Source organism: Poecilia latipinna, unplaced genomic scaffold (genome assembly GCF_001443285.1).
Source record: "Poecilia latipinna isolate Pla-1442-1.1 unplaced genomic scaffold, P_latipinna-1.0 Scaffold208, whole genome shotgun sequence".
Lineage (NCBI taxonomy): Eukaryota > Metazoa > Chordata > Actinopteri > Cyprinodontiformes > Poeciliidae > Poecilia > Poecilia latipinna.
This window is the reverse complement of record NW_015112824.1, coordinates 98,178-113,157: the sequence shown is the minus strand read 5'-3', so window position 1 is coordinate 113,157 and position 14,980 is coordinate 98,178. Positions and strand designations below refer to the sequence as shown.

At 40.8% G+C, this 14,980-nt stretch overlaps 1 protein-coding gene across 18 annotated transcripts in view; it reads right to left on the bottom strand.

Moving 5' to 3' along the window:
* cacna1ab (calcium channel, voltage-dependent, P/Q type, alpha 1A subunit, b) overlaps window positions 1-14,980 on the bottom strand; it is a 105,501-nt gene that overhangs the window by 20,946 nt on the left and 69,575 nt on the right. For 9 of the 18 annotated variants that reach the window (XM_015031450.1, XM_015031431.1, XM_015031441.1 and 6 more), the window contains 4 exons: window positions 7,137-7,242; window positions 5,628-5,735; window positions 2,808-2,911; window positions 2,293-2,307 (listed from right to left, as the gene is read on the bottom strand). In XM_015031450.1, the coding sequence (XP_014886936.1) occupies window positions 2,293-2,307; window positions 2,808-2,911; window positions 5,628-5,735; window positions 7,137-7,242 (333 nt within the window). Of the gene's footprint in view, window positions 1-2,292; window positions 2,308-2,807; window positions 2,912-5,627; window positions 5,736-7,136; window positions 7,243-12,991; window positions 13,089-14,980 lie in introns of all 18 variants that reach the window. The other 9 variants (XM_015031437.1, XM_015031442.1, XM_015031448.1 and 6 more) reach the window with 6 other exon arrangements.

Genomic DNA, 14,980 nt, shown 5'->3' with positions numbered 1-14,980 from the left:
AAATGTGGAGAAATTACTATAAATTAGCAGAAGGCCTGATGTGTTCACAGGTATCGGCAAAATAACACGGGGTTTTATTAAAATGGCTTGAGCCCGTCTTTCAGTCTCTCTCCTATGTAGATCATAGCTTAGCAAAATGACTCGGATTGGTGTCCAAGACAAGAAAGTCCCGATTGGGAAATCCACAGCACGAATTTATTCTTTTTGGCCTAAATGCCAAAAAGAAACACACTTATTTGGATCTTTGATCAGGAAGCAGAAACAAGGCAGGTTCAGGAAAACAGATTTTGTCTAAATCAGTGAAACAACGAAAGCTAACAGACTTGTCTTGCATTACCCGAAGCCAATTAAAGTCTAGAAGTTAATTAAAAAAACATCTCACATCAACAACTTATCTAGTGCAAGGTGTTGCGAACATGGGAATTTGTGTTACTCTATAGCTGCGTTTCCATTGACCATAAAATTGGAATTACAAAATTAAATTTGCTTGTTGAAAAGACGCCAATTTTGTTAAAAATTAGTTTTTCTTAGAAGTTTTTTTTGCGTGAGGATCTGGTGGTTTTTCAGCTGCATCGAAATTAGTGTGTTCCAAAAAACTGCAAGGGAAACACCTTTTTTTTTTTTTACAGTACACAAATCACATGATCAACAACCACATGTTGCTCCTGGCGCAAACCATGAAGAAGAAGACAGGAAGTGGGAGGAGGGTGACGTCACAGCATGTTTTTTCTTATATCATTATGAAAACAAACTCATTCACATAAGTTGTGCTTCTTATTAATGGAAACACCGCAGTTGAGAAACTGTGTTTTTTAAACATTAGCACAACACTGACAAAATTATGCGCAGGTTTGTTTGGAAATGCAGCTAGCGAGACAGCAATTGTCATTCAACATTCCACCAATAATCACAAAGTAAACCAAGAAAAAAGAGAAGATCAAAGTAATAAAACCAGGCTTCGACAGTCCAAGTTAAAGGTGAAGGTCAACCTGGACCGGCCAAAGACGAAGAGCTTGATAAGACATTGTTTTATCACCATCCAGATGGATCGATAGAGACCATGAGAAGGACAGAGACGTGAGGCAGAGAGATAATAGACTACAAGACAGAAAGCAAGAGACATAAAAAAACAGACAAAAATGAAAAATCTGACGTCAAACGGTGGTGGTGGTGATTTCCTGCAGTGCAACAGAATGGGTGGAGGTACAAACAAATGGCTAAGAAAGAATCCACCTTTCACTGTTAAACATTGCCTTTCAGTTTAAATAATAAACACATTTCCTTATGCACTTTCACTGATGGGTCTCTCTAAATTTCCATTAGGTGTGTGTGTGTGAGTAAAAATCTAATATTTAGTTCTTAATGCTGCATACTGCAGGTTCTTGCCATCTGGTAGTTGTGTGTATCGTTCTTACCTGTGCTTGAAAGTTGGACTCGTTTTAGTAGCTAACACTTGTCCTGCAAGTGATATCTTATATCTTATTTCTTGTTTAAACAAAACAAGAAATAACTCCTAAGTAAAACTTTCTATATGTTTTCCTTATTTGAACTAAATCTGTGCCATTTATGATTTTAATTGTCTGTGTTTAAAATAAAGTTTTGGTGGATTCGCTTGTTCAGTAAATGAATAAATACATTTAAACTATAAAAGGTTGTACAATAGTATCCTAAACGACTAAAATCAAAATATAATGCATTATTTTTTTTATGAATAATTTAATAATTTATAAGAAAAAGAAATCAAAATGCCATTCACTAAAACCGACACACCATCCTATCGAGTCTGATGTTTGTTAAAGGTGGATTCATCCTTGTATCCTCTGAGTTAATAAAACATGAGTGTGGAGGACAGGAAAGAATAAATGACATAAAAATGATGCAAGGACACACCAACAAACTGGACCAACATACTCTCCAGTCTCCACTGCATTGCATTTCGTTTGCAAGAGAGAAATTCCTCCATGGAAAAGAAATTACAATAAATTTGTGTCCACAATTCTTTAAGGACACCTAACACTAACGGTGCTAACTGCTAACAGAAGATGCTACCGAAAGCTCCTGGTTTCAGGAGGTGGGGTTTGTGGCTTTAAACAATTTATTTAAAAAAATATCTATCCGGAGCCTGAAGGTTGCAAACGCCTGACAGACCGAAACGGTCCGAAACGTTTCAAATAGCCGAATGGAATCAGGACGTTTACGATGAGAGTGGAGAGATGTTTCCGTGTGTGCACAACGTGAACCGAAAACATCGAGACAGTGGGAAGCGAGTGCATCGCGTAGTCGATCACTAACAGGAAGGGAGGAGCACTGACGATGAGCAAAAAGGTAAGGCCATGTGGTATCATCATCATCATCATCATTATGTTCAGAATTACCAACGAAAACAAAGCAAAAAACAGGGGGGGAAAAAACACAGCGTTACTGTCAGAGCATGGAAAAGAAATGAAACCTAAAGTAGCATGAAGAGAAAGGGCTGCAACTATTTCGATAAAGTCAACTTGCAAAGATTAAAGGCAAACAACTGAGCAACATGATGCCATAAAGAATGCCAGGATACATGCAAAACAACAAAAATAAGGACAGGAGCGTCTATTTAAAGCAAGGGAAAAGGCATCTTTATACAATTTATGTCATTTAATGATTTTTTTTTTTGTTTCATATTTACAAATTTTTCCAGAAGCATAGCAGTATCCTACAAAGATGCCTAGCGAGAGCAGAAGAATAAATCTAGTTTTGTGCACTATGGGGCTTTTTCAGGGATGCCTGGTGGGGGGGCTGGAGGGAAGCAGGGGGGGGGGAGGGGCTACCTGTTCCTCTCGCAGGGCTTGCAGCTTTTTGGTCTTGCTCTGTCTGTAGTATTCCATGATCATCATGGCAGCGTAGATTTTGCCCACCGTCAAGTCTGTGGCTGCTGAGAAAATGACAAGTTACCCTGGAAGATTAGACCCGAGCGAGATGGGACCCTGAGCCGTGAGGGGGGGATGGGAGTGGGAGACAGGACACAGAAAAATACAACAGCATGCAAGACGCACCGGCAACGGTGGCAGCTGTGACATACCGAACTTCGATAGGATCGGCGCTCCAGTTAAAAAAAGCTTAAATGCGAATTAACCTTTTGCCTTGTTGCTGATCTTTGTCTTAAGCACAATGGCTGATGGAGTCGTAAAGAATTCAGTGAGTGATGATATTTCAATGAGTTACAAACATTCCAGTGTTACACATTAGTATGAACCCATATAGTTTCTTAAATGTGTCAAAAAAAAAAAAAATAAGATGACCAGTGGTCATGCATGGTGTTTTAAGATGCAACTAAAACATTGTTTTAGTGCGTTCTTAGAAAGTCTTAAAATCATTAAGACCTTAAAACGCCATAAATTTAGCTTAAAAGATATATTTATTTAAAGGCTTTCTGCATATCTTCACTGGCGGAGCCGAACTTTATGAAGGCTTCTAGCTCTTTTATCGCTCTGAGGAAGTCAGCTGTAACCGCTGCTGGTGCGCAACAAACACAATATTACAACACTGTACAGTTATTAGCACAGTAAAGCTTGTAGTCTTTTCACAGGCAGAGTTTGTGCTCAACACTGTAGCTAACATTGTTTTATTTTGTTACTGTACAGCTACACTCTAATAAAAAAAGGTAAAAGTTTGTCAAGGCTGAGGACGATTGAGCCACCTCACTAAGAAACGCTTCGTTTGACCCAGAATTCCCAGAAAACAGAAGCTCAATCTTTTTTCTAAAAACTCCAGCCATGTAGTTCCAGAGTTTGGATGGAACACAAAAACATTTAAAATAGAAAAATATTGAGCTTTGAGATTGTGTGTTTCTTTATTCCCCATTGTGTAGGAAAAAACATTGTTTCAAAATTCACGTTTTCAAAGTGGCGTGGCTGCAGGTCCGACTTATTTAAAGCTCCTTTAAGCATTCTTTACATTTATATAATCCTCTTATTAACTTTTATTTAAAAATAGCAGATAGGTGATATTGTATTCAGTCATGCATTTAGCTGAACAAGAAGAATATGCTGATAAACATGCAAGATCATAAATGGTGCATTTGGCCCATTTTACAAGCAAAATTAAAAATTAGTATTACAATCATCTGAAAGGATCAGCTGAGATCAGACATTTCTCTGGTCTGCATTTTCCTGTAGTGAAAAGACTTCTATAGAGGATCTTCTATAGCGGGCACCCCTGATACCAGAACTGAGTGAGTGGGTTGAGAGACAGTCGGTGAGGGAACGGACGTCGTAATGTTTCTCTGAGTGAGTGAATGCATGTATTACTGACTGTGTGTAGCGAACGCTGCGTTTACAGTTAACTACAAACTGAGAATTCAGAACTGCTCAAGAAAGTTTGCAACTGTATTACTCAACAAAACTCAGAAATGTTACATTTTCTTGATGATTTTGATGACTGACAAAATATAATGTTTATTGTTCTTTTATGATTGGTTATTGTGTTATGTTTTTATGCTGTAAAGCATTTTGAACTGCCTTGTTGCTGGAAGGAGTGTAGCAAATAAAGTTGAGTTATTCCAGTTTAATTTCACGTTAACAGTAATACAGAACATTTCAAACAGTTAAATATTTTCATATAAAACTCTACTGTTAGGAGTTGTAGCACAAGGTAACATAACGAGTCCAGTGGGATTGAATTTCCTTTGCTGTTTTCTGCTTTATTGCTTTGGATTTTTTTTTTTATTGCAAAATGTGAAAATATGTGACTAAATGGCTTGCCATATCCCCCTCTAACACTTTCCACATTACCAAAAACTTTGAGCTTTTGCAAACTGCTGATTAACTTTTCAAAGCCAAACTCTGAGTCTCTTTAAGTCTAAGTACACTGTGGACTCATTTATAGACTCATGTATGAATTAACATAAAATAAATATATAAAATACATTGAACTATCCTTAGATCATATTTAAACTACTTATATCACACTTATATATAACTTTCTTTATGTAGAAATTTTATATCACTTATAGTTATATTTGTATGCGATAATAAGGTAATTTTATTTATATAGTACATTTTCAGCAACAAGGCAGCTGAAAATGTGCTATATTAAAGCACTCCATCCAAAGTGCTTTAATATTTATCACTTTGGATGGAGTGGCTTGACAACAAATAAGCATTTTCCCCTCCGTGTTATTAAAGTATATTCTGATTCTAAAAAACACAATGGGGGGCCCTCGTGCTCATGCATGCCATCATTTCCAGGTATTTGTAGGCATTCTTGTAACTGTGGAAATGACAGAAAACGTCTTCACACACTGATTTTTGTGATTGTAGCTTCTAAACTATAAAATGCTGGTGGTCTGTATTGTTTGCATGTCTGTGCACCATAGTTTGACATAAACGCATATATAATTGTACTTCTAGTGTTTTCACGTCACTTTAACCATCATCTGCCATTAGATAGCAGTGTATGATCGATTGTTAGATGTATGCATGTGGGTAAGAGCCAGGAATAGCCAGCGTTCATGTTGCATACGTCTGATCAGGAGGTGCAAAGCAGTGAATGACACTGACTGGTAGAAGCTGTCCTCTTGGTGAGTCGGTGATCGGACACAGATACACCACACCACTATGCCCACCGTCAGTTGCTTTCCTGCGACTTACCCTTGTGTGGAGTAACCAGCAGGTCCAGAGTCTTCTGTGATAAATTTGGCCAGATAGCCATCATCTCCTTCCTCAGCTCTGCATCCATCTGGTGCTTATCTGCACCGCCTGGGTGAGCCAGCGACCGAGTGTCCGCGTACACAGTGAATATTTGCATACACAAGCAGACGTCCGATTAGCACAAATTAAGAAACACATAAACCCGGGGAGAGAGGACACAAGAAGGAGGCAAAATGCTACAATTTTACTAAAGGAATATGCCACATCCTTTCACACATGTACACATTCACCCAAAAATGAAAGAAGTAATCAGTTCACGTCAGGCACAGATGCGATCTGCAACAGTTTTTTTCCAACAGGAACTGCAACGCCACACATATTGTTTGAATTATCTTAAAAGAAAGTGCATCCCAATAAATGCGAAATCATAAAAATAATGAATTTCTCTGCTCAGTTTGCTGTTTTCGACATACCACTAATATAAGCTCAAATTTATTTGAATACACAAGACCATAAAATAATAGATATATTTTGAACACAGACATTGTTATACCCTACACAACCATAGGAATGGAGACGATAGTCAGGCAGGTGCTTATTAACACCAACAGCTTTGTGCAAAGCTTTTCAGGGCCTAGATCAGATCCTTGGGGCACTGACACATTAAGGAGGAATGGTGAAGATTATATAAGACAATAACTGGCATTAAAGTCCATAGATGTAGAAGCAGCCAGCCTGAAAATATACAGTCATCAACAAACTACTGAACCACTGCAGGGCAGTCTCTGCAACGTGTGATCTTTATGATATGCACACTTCAGACTGTCAAGTGAATCTGAAGGTACCACCAGCATCAGCTCACATTACCTGGATTTCAAAACCTATAAATGTACTGGTTCTCTCAGGCCTGACATGCAAAACCACGACGGAGAAAATAAGAGAAAGTAGTTGAAGGATCATGGTGCGGCATGTTTTTTTTTATGACTTATTGCCTGAACAAACTTATTCATGTGTGATTTAATTTGATTTCTTATATAACAGAGACATGGCAATTGGGAAATTGTCTTATTTTGACATTATGTGGCATATTGACACAGTTTGCTGCACACTTGTTTTGGAAAGGCAACTACAGATGGGTTATGGTTATGGGTTCGCCACAGTCAAATTCTTTGTGTTCTGCCCCCCTGAACAAGAGATAAAATCAAATGTTCTACTCTGGGCTGGACTGCTATTCACTGGTTCTCCTCTGTTCAGCAAAAAGGTAACTTTTCCACTTGTTTTTATATATACATATACATATACATATATATATATATATATATAGAAGTAAAATCAAGATCCCATAAAATCAAGATCCCATAGCCTGGAGAAGAGTAAGGAGGCACAGTATCCAACTTGTTTGAGGTACAGTGTAGTGAATCTGTTAAATACAAGCGTCACTTTTTCGATTTATGGAGATGCACTTGCACAGCTCCACAGAGAGTAGGGAGGATAAATGTTAAGTCATACCCTTGGCAATCTTTATATCCAGTGCTGTCCTGATCAGAGCCATGAGGGTGGAGTTAAAATGCACTGTGTTGTCATCGGCAACAGGCAGATCCATGCGAAGGAGCCTCTGTGGAGAACCAGTCAGGATGAGAGGATGAGAAAGGGAGGTGTCTTCGCTAAGGTGAGGTGTACCTGAGTCTCAGGGATGGGGGAAGGGCAAAGGGCAGGGGTCGGGGTTGAGAGAGCTCCATAGACAACAGCCGGTTATAACTGGACTGGGTTCATTTCAGTTGCAGATTTTATTTCCTGAAGCAGGAACGACTGAGTTCCCAGTCAGTAATCTTAACTTGGGTCTTAAGTGTCCAGCTGTATCAGGAAAGGTTGAGGTTCCATGTTTTAAGGATGCTATGCAGTTGTGGTAATTTTATGCAAGGGCAATTGCTTGCTAGAACTTCAATAAACTTGTAAAAAGTAAGTCCCGGTGTCTCCTGTTTCTCCAGTGATACTCTATGAGACAGCACAACTATCCAATGCTGCTAAGCAACTGTGAGAGCTGCAAAACCACAAAGGAAGAACAATCAGAGCCAAAACGGCATCCGACCCAACCTGTGCCCATGTTCCCTATATGTGTGAATGCTTGTGCGCATTTACACATTTCTGTTGTTACACACATATAGAATTATATATATATATGTATATGACAGTTGACATACACCAACGTGCCCAACTCCCCACCCAAACCCCACCCAACCCTCTCTGACCACTAAAACAGATATTTTCACAGACTGCAATTAAGAGAACTTAATTGGAGTCCTTTGGAGACAAAAAAACCCAATTGACCGAAGAGCAATAAAAGTATCACTGGTGTAGATCTGCATGGATTCAGGAGACAGCTATGGTTTCATTTAACCAAGGCACCTGCTATTGAGCTCCCCCTACCTGTAAGGAGGTTCCCTGTCTTCACATATCTATGCTTGGTAAAACAGATGGAGAAACCTGCAGATAGGACAAAGCAAGCTAGGCCAGCTTGGGTCACTTGCTGTACCTATCCTGACCAGCAGGCATCCATCGGATTTACCTACGAACATGAGCGTTGGGCACTCACGATGGAGGGCACGACATGGCGGCAGGCCTGTGTACATGAGTGTGTGCGAGTGTCGGGCATGCCCAAAGCCAGGTGATGTGGCAGGCAAAGGGCATCGGCCAACATTCACAGCGCTCAGCAGGCAACAGCCTTGATACAACCAGAGCCATGCGACAACAAAGTGCAAAGACTTCATGCAAACACCACGCAACACACCCCAGTAAATGTCCCACAAATGCAAACAAAGCATGCAACATGCTTTCACTTCACTCTCAATATCAATAAGCCCCAACTCATCTACCCTACCCGCTACCCCACAACTTTAATCAAAACTGTTACATGACAAGCAGCCGTGCATCCGCGCAAAGAGAGTATCCTCAACTCACAGGAATTACCTTTTGGATTCAAGTATCTATTTTGTATTTTTCTTTTCCTTTATTTTTGCAGCATCTACTGTTTCACATTCACTGATCCTTTGGTCAAAGTCAAATCATACAGCAATGGTACCACTTTATGTCATGTCAAGATCTCTCTCAATGCCAAACGGGTGCATTGTCTTAAGTGGGTGTCAGAACTAGAAGGGATCTGAGTTGTGGCATTGCCTAAAAGGAGAAAAAACTTAGGGGACATCAAAAAGAGATGAATGGTATTCTTTCTATTTTGTTTTAGTTTTGTTTTGGACCAACCAGACATTGTGGTAGTAGCATTCTAGGATAAGGGGAGCGAATTATAGAGGGGGGAGGGGGGTGCACGATAGGGACAGTTAGTAGAGCTAGACTTTGTCAATGTAGGACTGCTAATGAGATGCAGTTACAGATAAAAAGGGAAGGCGAGAATGAGGAGGGAGAGGGAGAGAGAAGGCTTGTGGAAACACTGAAATAATATAAGGAGAGTAAAAAGATATTAATAATCTGGAGTTAAAGGAAAGTGTAAGTATGTGTGTGTAAAGAGAGAGAAAAAGAGTGGTTGAATATTACAAAACACCACAAGAGATAAAGACAAGGACTTAAAAACAACACTGACATAGGTCAAGAGGTCAGTTCAAGAAGTACCAATAATTGGTTACTACGGTTCCTTTGGTTGCCAAGGGAGAAGCCTTGTGTCCACTAAGGATTAGATCAAGAATATCGACTTGGCATTGCAAGTAGCAGCACTTTGAAGCTTTCCATTCTCATTTCAGATGCCCTCTGATTTCAAAGGACTTGTAAATGAACTTTTCTGTACAAAACTATTCATTATAAACTGTACAGGCTAAAATATGTAATGAAGTCAACTTCAGAGACAGGCTAACCACTCTGGAGAGAAAACAGTGGACAGATCACAAAGAAGGAGTACAGTAGAAAAATGTGAGCTTGGATGATCAAAGGGATGATGAAATGAAGTCGGACTGTGATTGTTGACAGACAATTAGTTGCAGAAGTAGACAGCAAAGTGACAGAGACAGAAATTTAAGGCTGAAAAAATGCAACAGAAATTAAAAGAAGACCCAAAACTTTTGAGTAACAGGGAACAGCAAAGCAAATTTTGGTAAAGGAAAACAGGAAGAAAGAAATTAAAGGACTAAATTAGCATAAATAATAGAGAGAGAGAAAGAACAGCAGTGCTGGCATCCAGATACAATAAAAGCCAGAGACACTAAAGGGTGTCGATTTGGTTTAATCAGTAAAACAAATGATGGGGAATACACCAATAACCTTGTAAACATCAAAATGTACTTGGTCTTGATAATTAAGTGTAAGCTTTAGGAAATATATACCTGTTTCAACTTAAATGAGTATTGACTAGTTTCCAGAGAAATCATGTCCACTGCCAACTGAACCCTGGTCACAGCTTTGGGCCTCGCCACCAAAGTTTCAGCCCCTACCTTCGTAGACACTGCAAGCATCACTCTTACGTCTCTGAGGGCTTAGCTGCTGATACTACTTCTTCAGTTTTGGATGGTCTGGCAGAACTTGAGAGACAATTATGCATTTTTAGCCACCAAGTGTCAGATTGCCAATGCTCCCTGTAGTCTTTAAAGATGCCCCTCTATTCATGGAGAGTCCAAATGCCTGTCATCCTCAGTTGTTGGGTTGCCTCTCCTAGCTCCAGCCTTAATGCTACACATCCTAGGTCTGCATCTCCTCATGCTTTACTTTCCTCTGCCTTATCCCAAGCCACCTGAGCTTCATCATTATCTCAAGAGACCTCCGTTTCAGTTTCACAAGCCAAGGGCCTCTGTCGTGTCTAAAGCTGCCTCAACGTCTTCCATGTTTCAAACCACCTCAGTCTCTGCCTTGTCTTAATCCAAGTCAGTCTCTCTCCTACAACCTCCACACTACGTGTCCCTCATCTGGACTTCTTATCTCAAACCTCTTTAGCATTATCCTCATTTCACACCTTATCATAAGGCATCACTCCCTCTTCTCAAGATCTCTCAACCTCTTTCATGTCTTGCGCTGCCTCTTCCAAATTTAAAGCTACATCAGCCTCTGACTTATCTCAAACCAACTTAGCTGATTCTGTGTCTCAAGTCCCCTTAGCCTTCCCTCCTCACTCCTCCTTGCCCATCAGCTGTTCCAGATACACTTCTTGAGCCAACCCAGGAGGGTCAGCTTCAGCCTCCTGTTTCTGCCAAGGGGGTTGGAGGTGACCCCCATCTCTACGTTCTAGTTGCAATCAAGAGGGTTGAAGACAATTTCCCTTTGAATGTTACTATTCCTTTTTATGAGGTCTAAGACAACAGGATTCTGCAAGTTTTTGGTTTTTGGGACTTTTCCTGTGCTCCCTAGGGAGGCTGACTTCTACTACTCCTTTCTATGGACCACGCTACACTGTTTCAGTACCAATCTCATAGCTTCCACATTGTTGTCCAGAGTCTCTGGAAACAAAATTCAACGATCTGAAGGCCAACCTTCAGAGTTCCTTCAGCAGATCCTGTGCCACATAGGCATGCCGATGTAAAGGACATCGATATAAGGCTCTCACTTTTGGTTTTGAGTTTCTTTTAAGACATCATTGTTGTGTTCGTGAATTATTGTTTTTTAAGATACTCTTTGTTTTGTTATGTTCTGTTAATTTGTTGCTTCCCTGATACCTAGTGTTGCCTTGTACTTATTTAATCAGTCTTCAGTTCTAGTCAACATCCCTTGTTTGGTTCCAATACCTTATTCCCTCTGAGCTGTCACCACTGCGGTATCCAGTCTCACATGGTCCCAGCATTTATACCTCCTGGATTCCTAAATTCACCTTTTCCTCCATACCCGGTTTCCATGCCTGTCACTCTCTTTGGTTTCCTGTTTTGGACCTTTGCTTATGGTGCTTACCTCCATAAATTTTTCAAAGTCTAATCTTATGCCACCTAATGTCTTTACAACCAAACAACATAATCAATTTACTGCTCGTTACTGACCATCTTAAATCATTAAATTGTGTGTTAACCATGCTGTTTTACTGAACCTGGATGGCAGTAATATAAGGACAAAGCATGGCTTTACAGAAGAACAAGGACAAAGATGACAAAGACAAATTAAATGTTGAAAAGATCAACCTAAAAAAATTATCCTGGTGGTCATAGCCCCAAGAAGCCGAAAATGCCAAAGTTTGCCTTAGGTTACCAAATATAGAAAGCATTATTAAAAGAAAATAAAAATCATACCTTAATCAAGAAGCTACTAGGGCCAAAAGATTCTTAAGATTATTTTTGCATGAGTAAAATCCTATTTGTATGAATACAGGTGGACGTGGGCATGTGTTTATGCCGCCAATTGTGTCATCCGCAGAAATAAGAGTCGCAGAAGACTGAAGACAGAAACACTTACCGGTCCTTCTGTAACTGCTTTGTAAGCAGGTAATCAAACTGTGTGAATGTCACTTATCGATTCTCACTTTCACTGCTGCTTGTAAGTTAAATACAGTAGAAATGACCAGATTCTTTAAAAAAAAGAAGAAATATCATTGTCTTTCAAGTGTTTACTGGTGCTTTTGTTATGCAAAAACTGTAGCTATAAGCAATACTAATGGAAATCAACAAGTCATAGTTTCCAATTTTCCTTTTCTACAAGAAAAGATAAAAAAATTTTATGGTAAAAAACAATATAGTGATTAAATACCACATTTAATTCATGATTCTTGTTTAGAGGTTGTTTTTGAGAAAAGTCTACCTTGATTTAGTTCTTCATAAGACAGGCTAAAGAATTACAATTTTAATAAAATGGTATGTAATAAAAACCATAACTACCATTTTATTTTTTGTCACATATGCATTTTGTCGATTGCATAACGTTTTGCTTTGCTCATATGTGTGAGTGCGCGTGTGTGTGTGTGTGCGAGTGTGTGCAGATTGCAGAAGGACTGGCAAACTCCTCCTGCATTCCCTTACTTCTGCGGCATGACTGGAGCAAATAAAAGAGAGGACTCACTACCACTCCACTATCACTTCACTTGACTGCACAACAAAAGCCCATCCCTCCATCCCCGCGGTCGGAGAGAGAGAAGAGAGGACAGCGCTCACCACCACCACCACCACCACAACCACCAACAAACAATGAAGAGAACACCACTGGGAGGAGGTGAGAGGGGTGAAGAAGTGGAGGGGGGGAGAGGGTGATCAGGAGGTGGAGGAGGACAGGAACAGCAATGTTTCAGCTGGTAAAAGAAAGGATCTCCCCAGCGATGGGGCGGTGTGAGGAGAGAAATGGGTTTGGGGGGGAGAGAAAAAGGCGGAAAGAAAGGAATGAGGGGAAGGAAAGGGGAATAAAGAGGGTTGAGGTGGCTGAGGAGGGTGGAGGGATAAGGTGGGGGGCGAGTCTACCTTATAGGCGACCCGGGCGGGACACCTCTTCCCGAGGCCTAGCGGCGGACACATGTGTCTTAGCATCTGATACATGTCTGTGTAACTGATCCGGCCGCTGGAGTGGCCACAAAACACACACACAAACACACACACACACAGACGCAGATGCCACATGGGCACATGCATTCAACACGCGTACATTGACACACGACACACGAAACGAAGACAAACGACGTGAACATGAAAGAAAAAAAAACATCAGAACCAAGGGAAGGAATGGGGGAGTATTAAGGGGAGACACACAGAGGTGTGTTAAGGGGGTGGAAACATGAGGAGGAAAAAAAACGAAACCGACAAAGGAAAGGAAGGGTGGGGGGAAGGGAGGGGGGACAAATACACAGAGGTTATTGTTTTGGTCACTGTGGAAATGTGTTTGCTGTGGCGAGAGAAAAGAGATAGAAAGAAAACGATAGAGAACAAGGGGGTGTTTTATGTGCCCTTTACAGTCTGGTATTTTCATAGAATTGTGGAGGGAGGAAAAGGAAGGTGGAAAGAAAGACAGGATTAGGCAGGGAGGGGTTTCAAGAGGAGGTGTAGTTGATGTTAAGTTAGTTAGTGTTGCGTTACCGTTCTATACGAGGTGAAAAGGGAATGATTGCTCGGTTTCTTATGGTCTTAACCCACTTTCGCCGCTCGGATAGAACTGACAGCGGGGCTTCTAGCAGGCAAAGAAAAGCGCCACTGCAGAAACCGAAGTGAGTCACTGTGACAAGTCAATGCAGTCTGGTGTTGAGGCTGCGCGTCCACCAGGAGTCTCCGAACGCAGCTGCACTTCCAGATGTTCAAGAAGCTCCTTCACAGAACTCTGAAGGGCTTCAAAACCCGGATGTAGACTTGATTAAAAAAAGAGAAATCCAATGATATCCCTTGGAGATTCCCTGCTATTCATACAAAATCATTGCTGAAAACTTCAAGCTCTTCCTTTGCTGGTCACAAAACAAGCTGGTGTTTCTTTTTTTTTTTGACATTGGAGATTGGATAATTGCTTTACGAGCCACAGGATATGTAATTCTTTCCAAAAACATCTGTCAGCTCAGATTGTTACTGAGAGATTACTGGTGGACACAAAACCTCTGGAATCCTTCCCCTAAGTAACACACACACCCTGGCCCCTTTTCCTTCTGGCCTCTGTAACCAGCAATACAAACAGATCAGGTTTGGTCTTGTTATTCCAGTGTTAGTGGATATAAACCATTGCTATTTGTGAGTGTAATCAGTACGGTAACGGCAACATGACTTTGAAGATCCATCACTATGAAAATGTGGAGCCCCATATCGCGCGTTCTTAAGGCCAACCATAGATGGACTAAGATGGCACCATGAAAAAAAGACAAGATGGCACCATGAAAAAAAGACAATCAACAGGAAAATGTAGAGTCTGTACAAAGTCTTAAAGGAAGTCCTGTGGGGTGGGCGAAAAATACAATAGCTCTCACCGTTTCTCAAGCTGCACTGTTACTGTAAGAGCTTTTGAGCATGCGCCAAACATCTGTGGTGAGGTCATGGCGGCAGCTTATTATCGGAGTCATGGCTGTTATGCAGAAGAGCCTGGTAGCAGCAGGTGAAGTTGATCTATAAGGCGGTGCCAGCTTGGCTCAGTCATCAAGGACATACCTGTCAAGGCTCCTTTTTTGTCTGGGAAACCTCCGTATTTTACTCCTCTGTCCCGTTGTGCTACCATATAAGCATTTTCCCGTAAATTTTCTGTTTCATACAACCCCGCTCCCCAACCGGAACTTTTTCAGCCGTAACAACGGCTTAATGCATTGTTAACATGTCGCAACGTGTTTTTCCGAGCCGCCTTTAAACGCAACATACACCGACAGAGACATACTGCTGCTGTGCAGGTGAGTGTTCAAATCATGGCAGCCAATCAGCAAAAGGCAAAACCGTTGCAGTTTTTTTTTACCCCAAGCTAACAGAGTGAGTTGAGTAATGCTGCTGGAT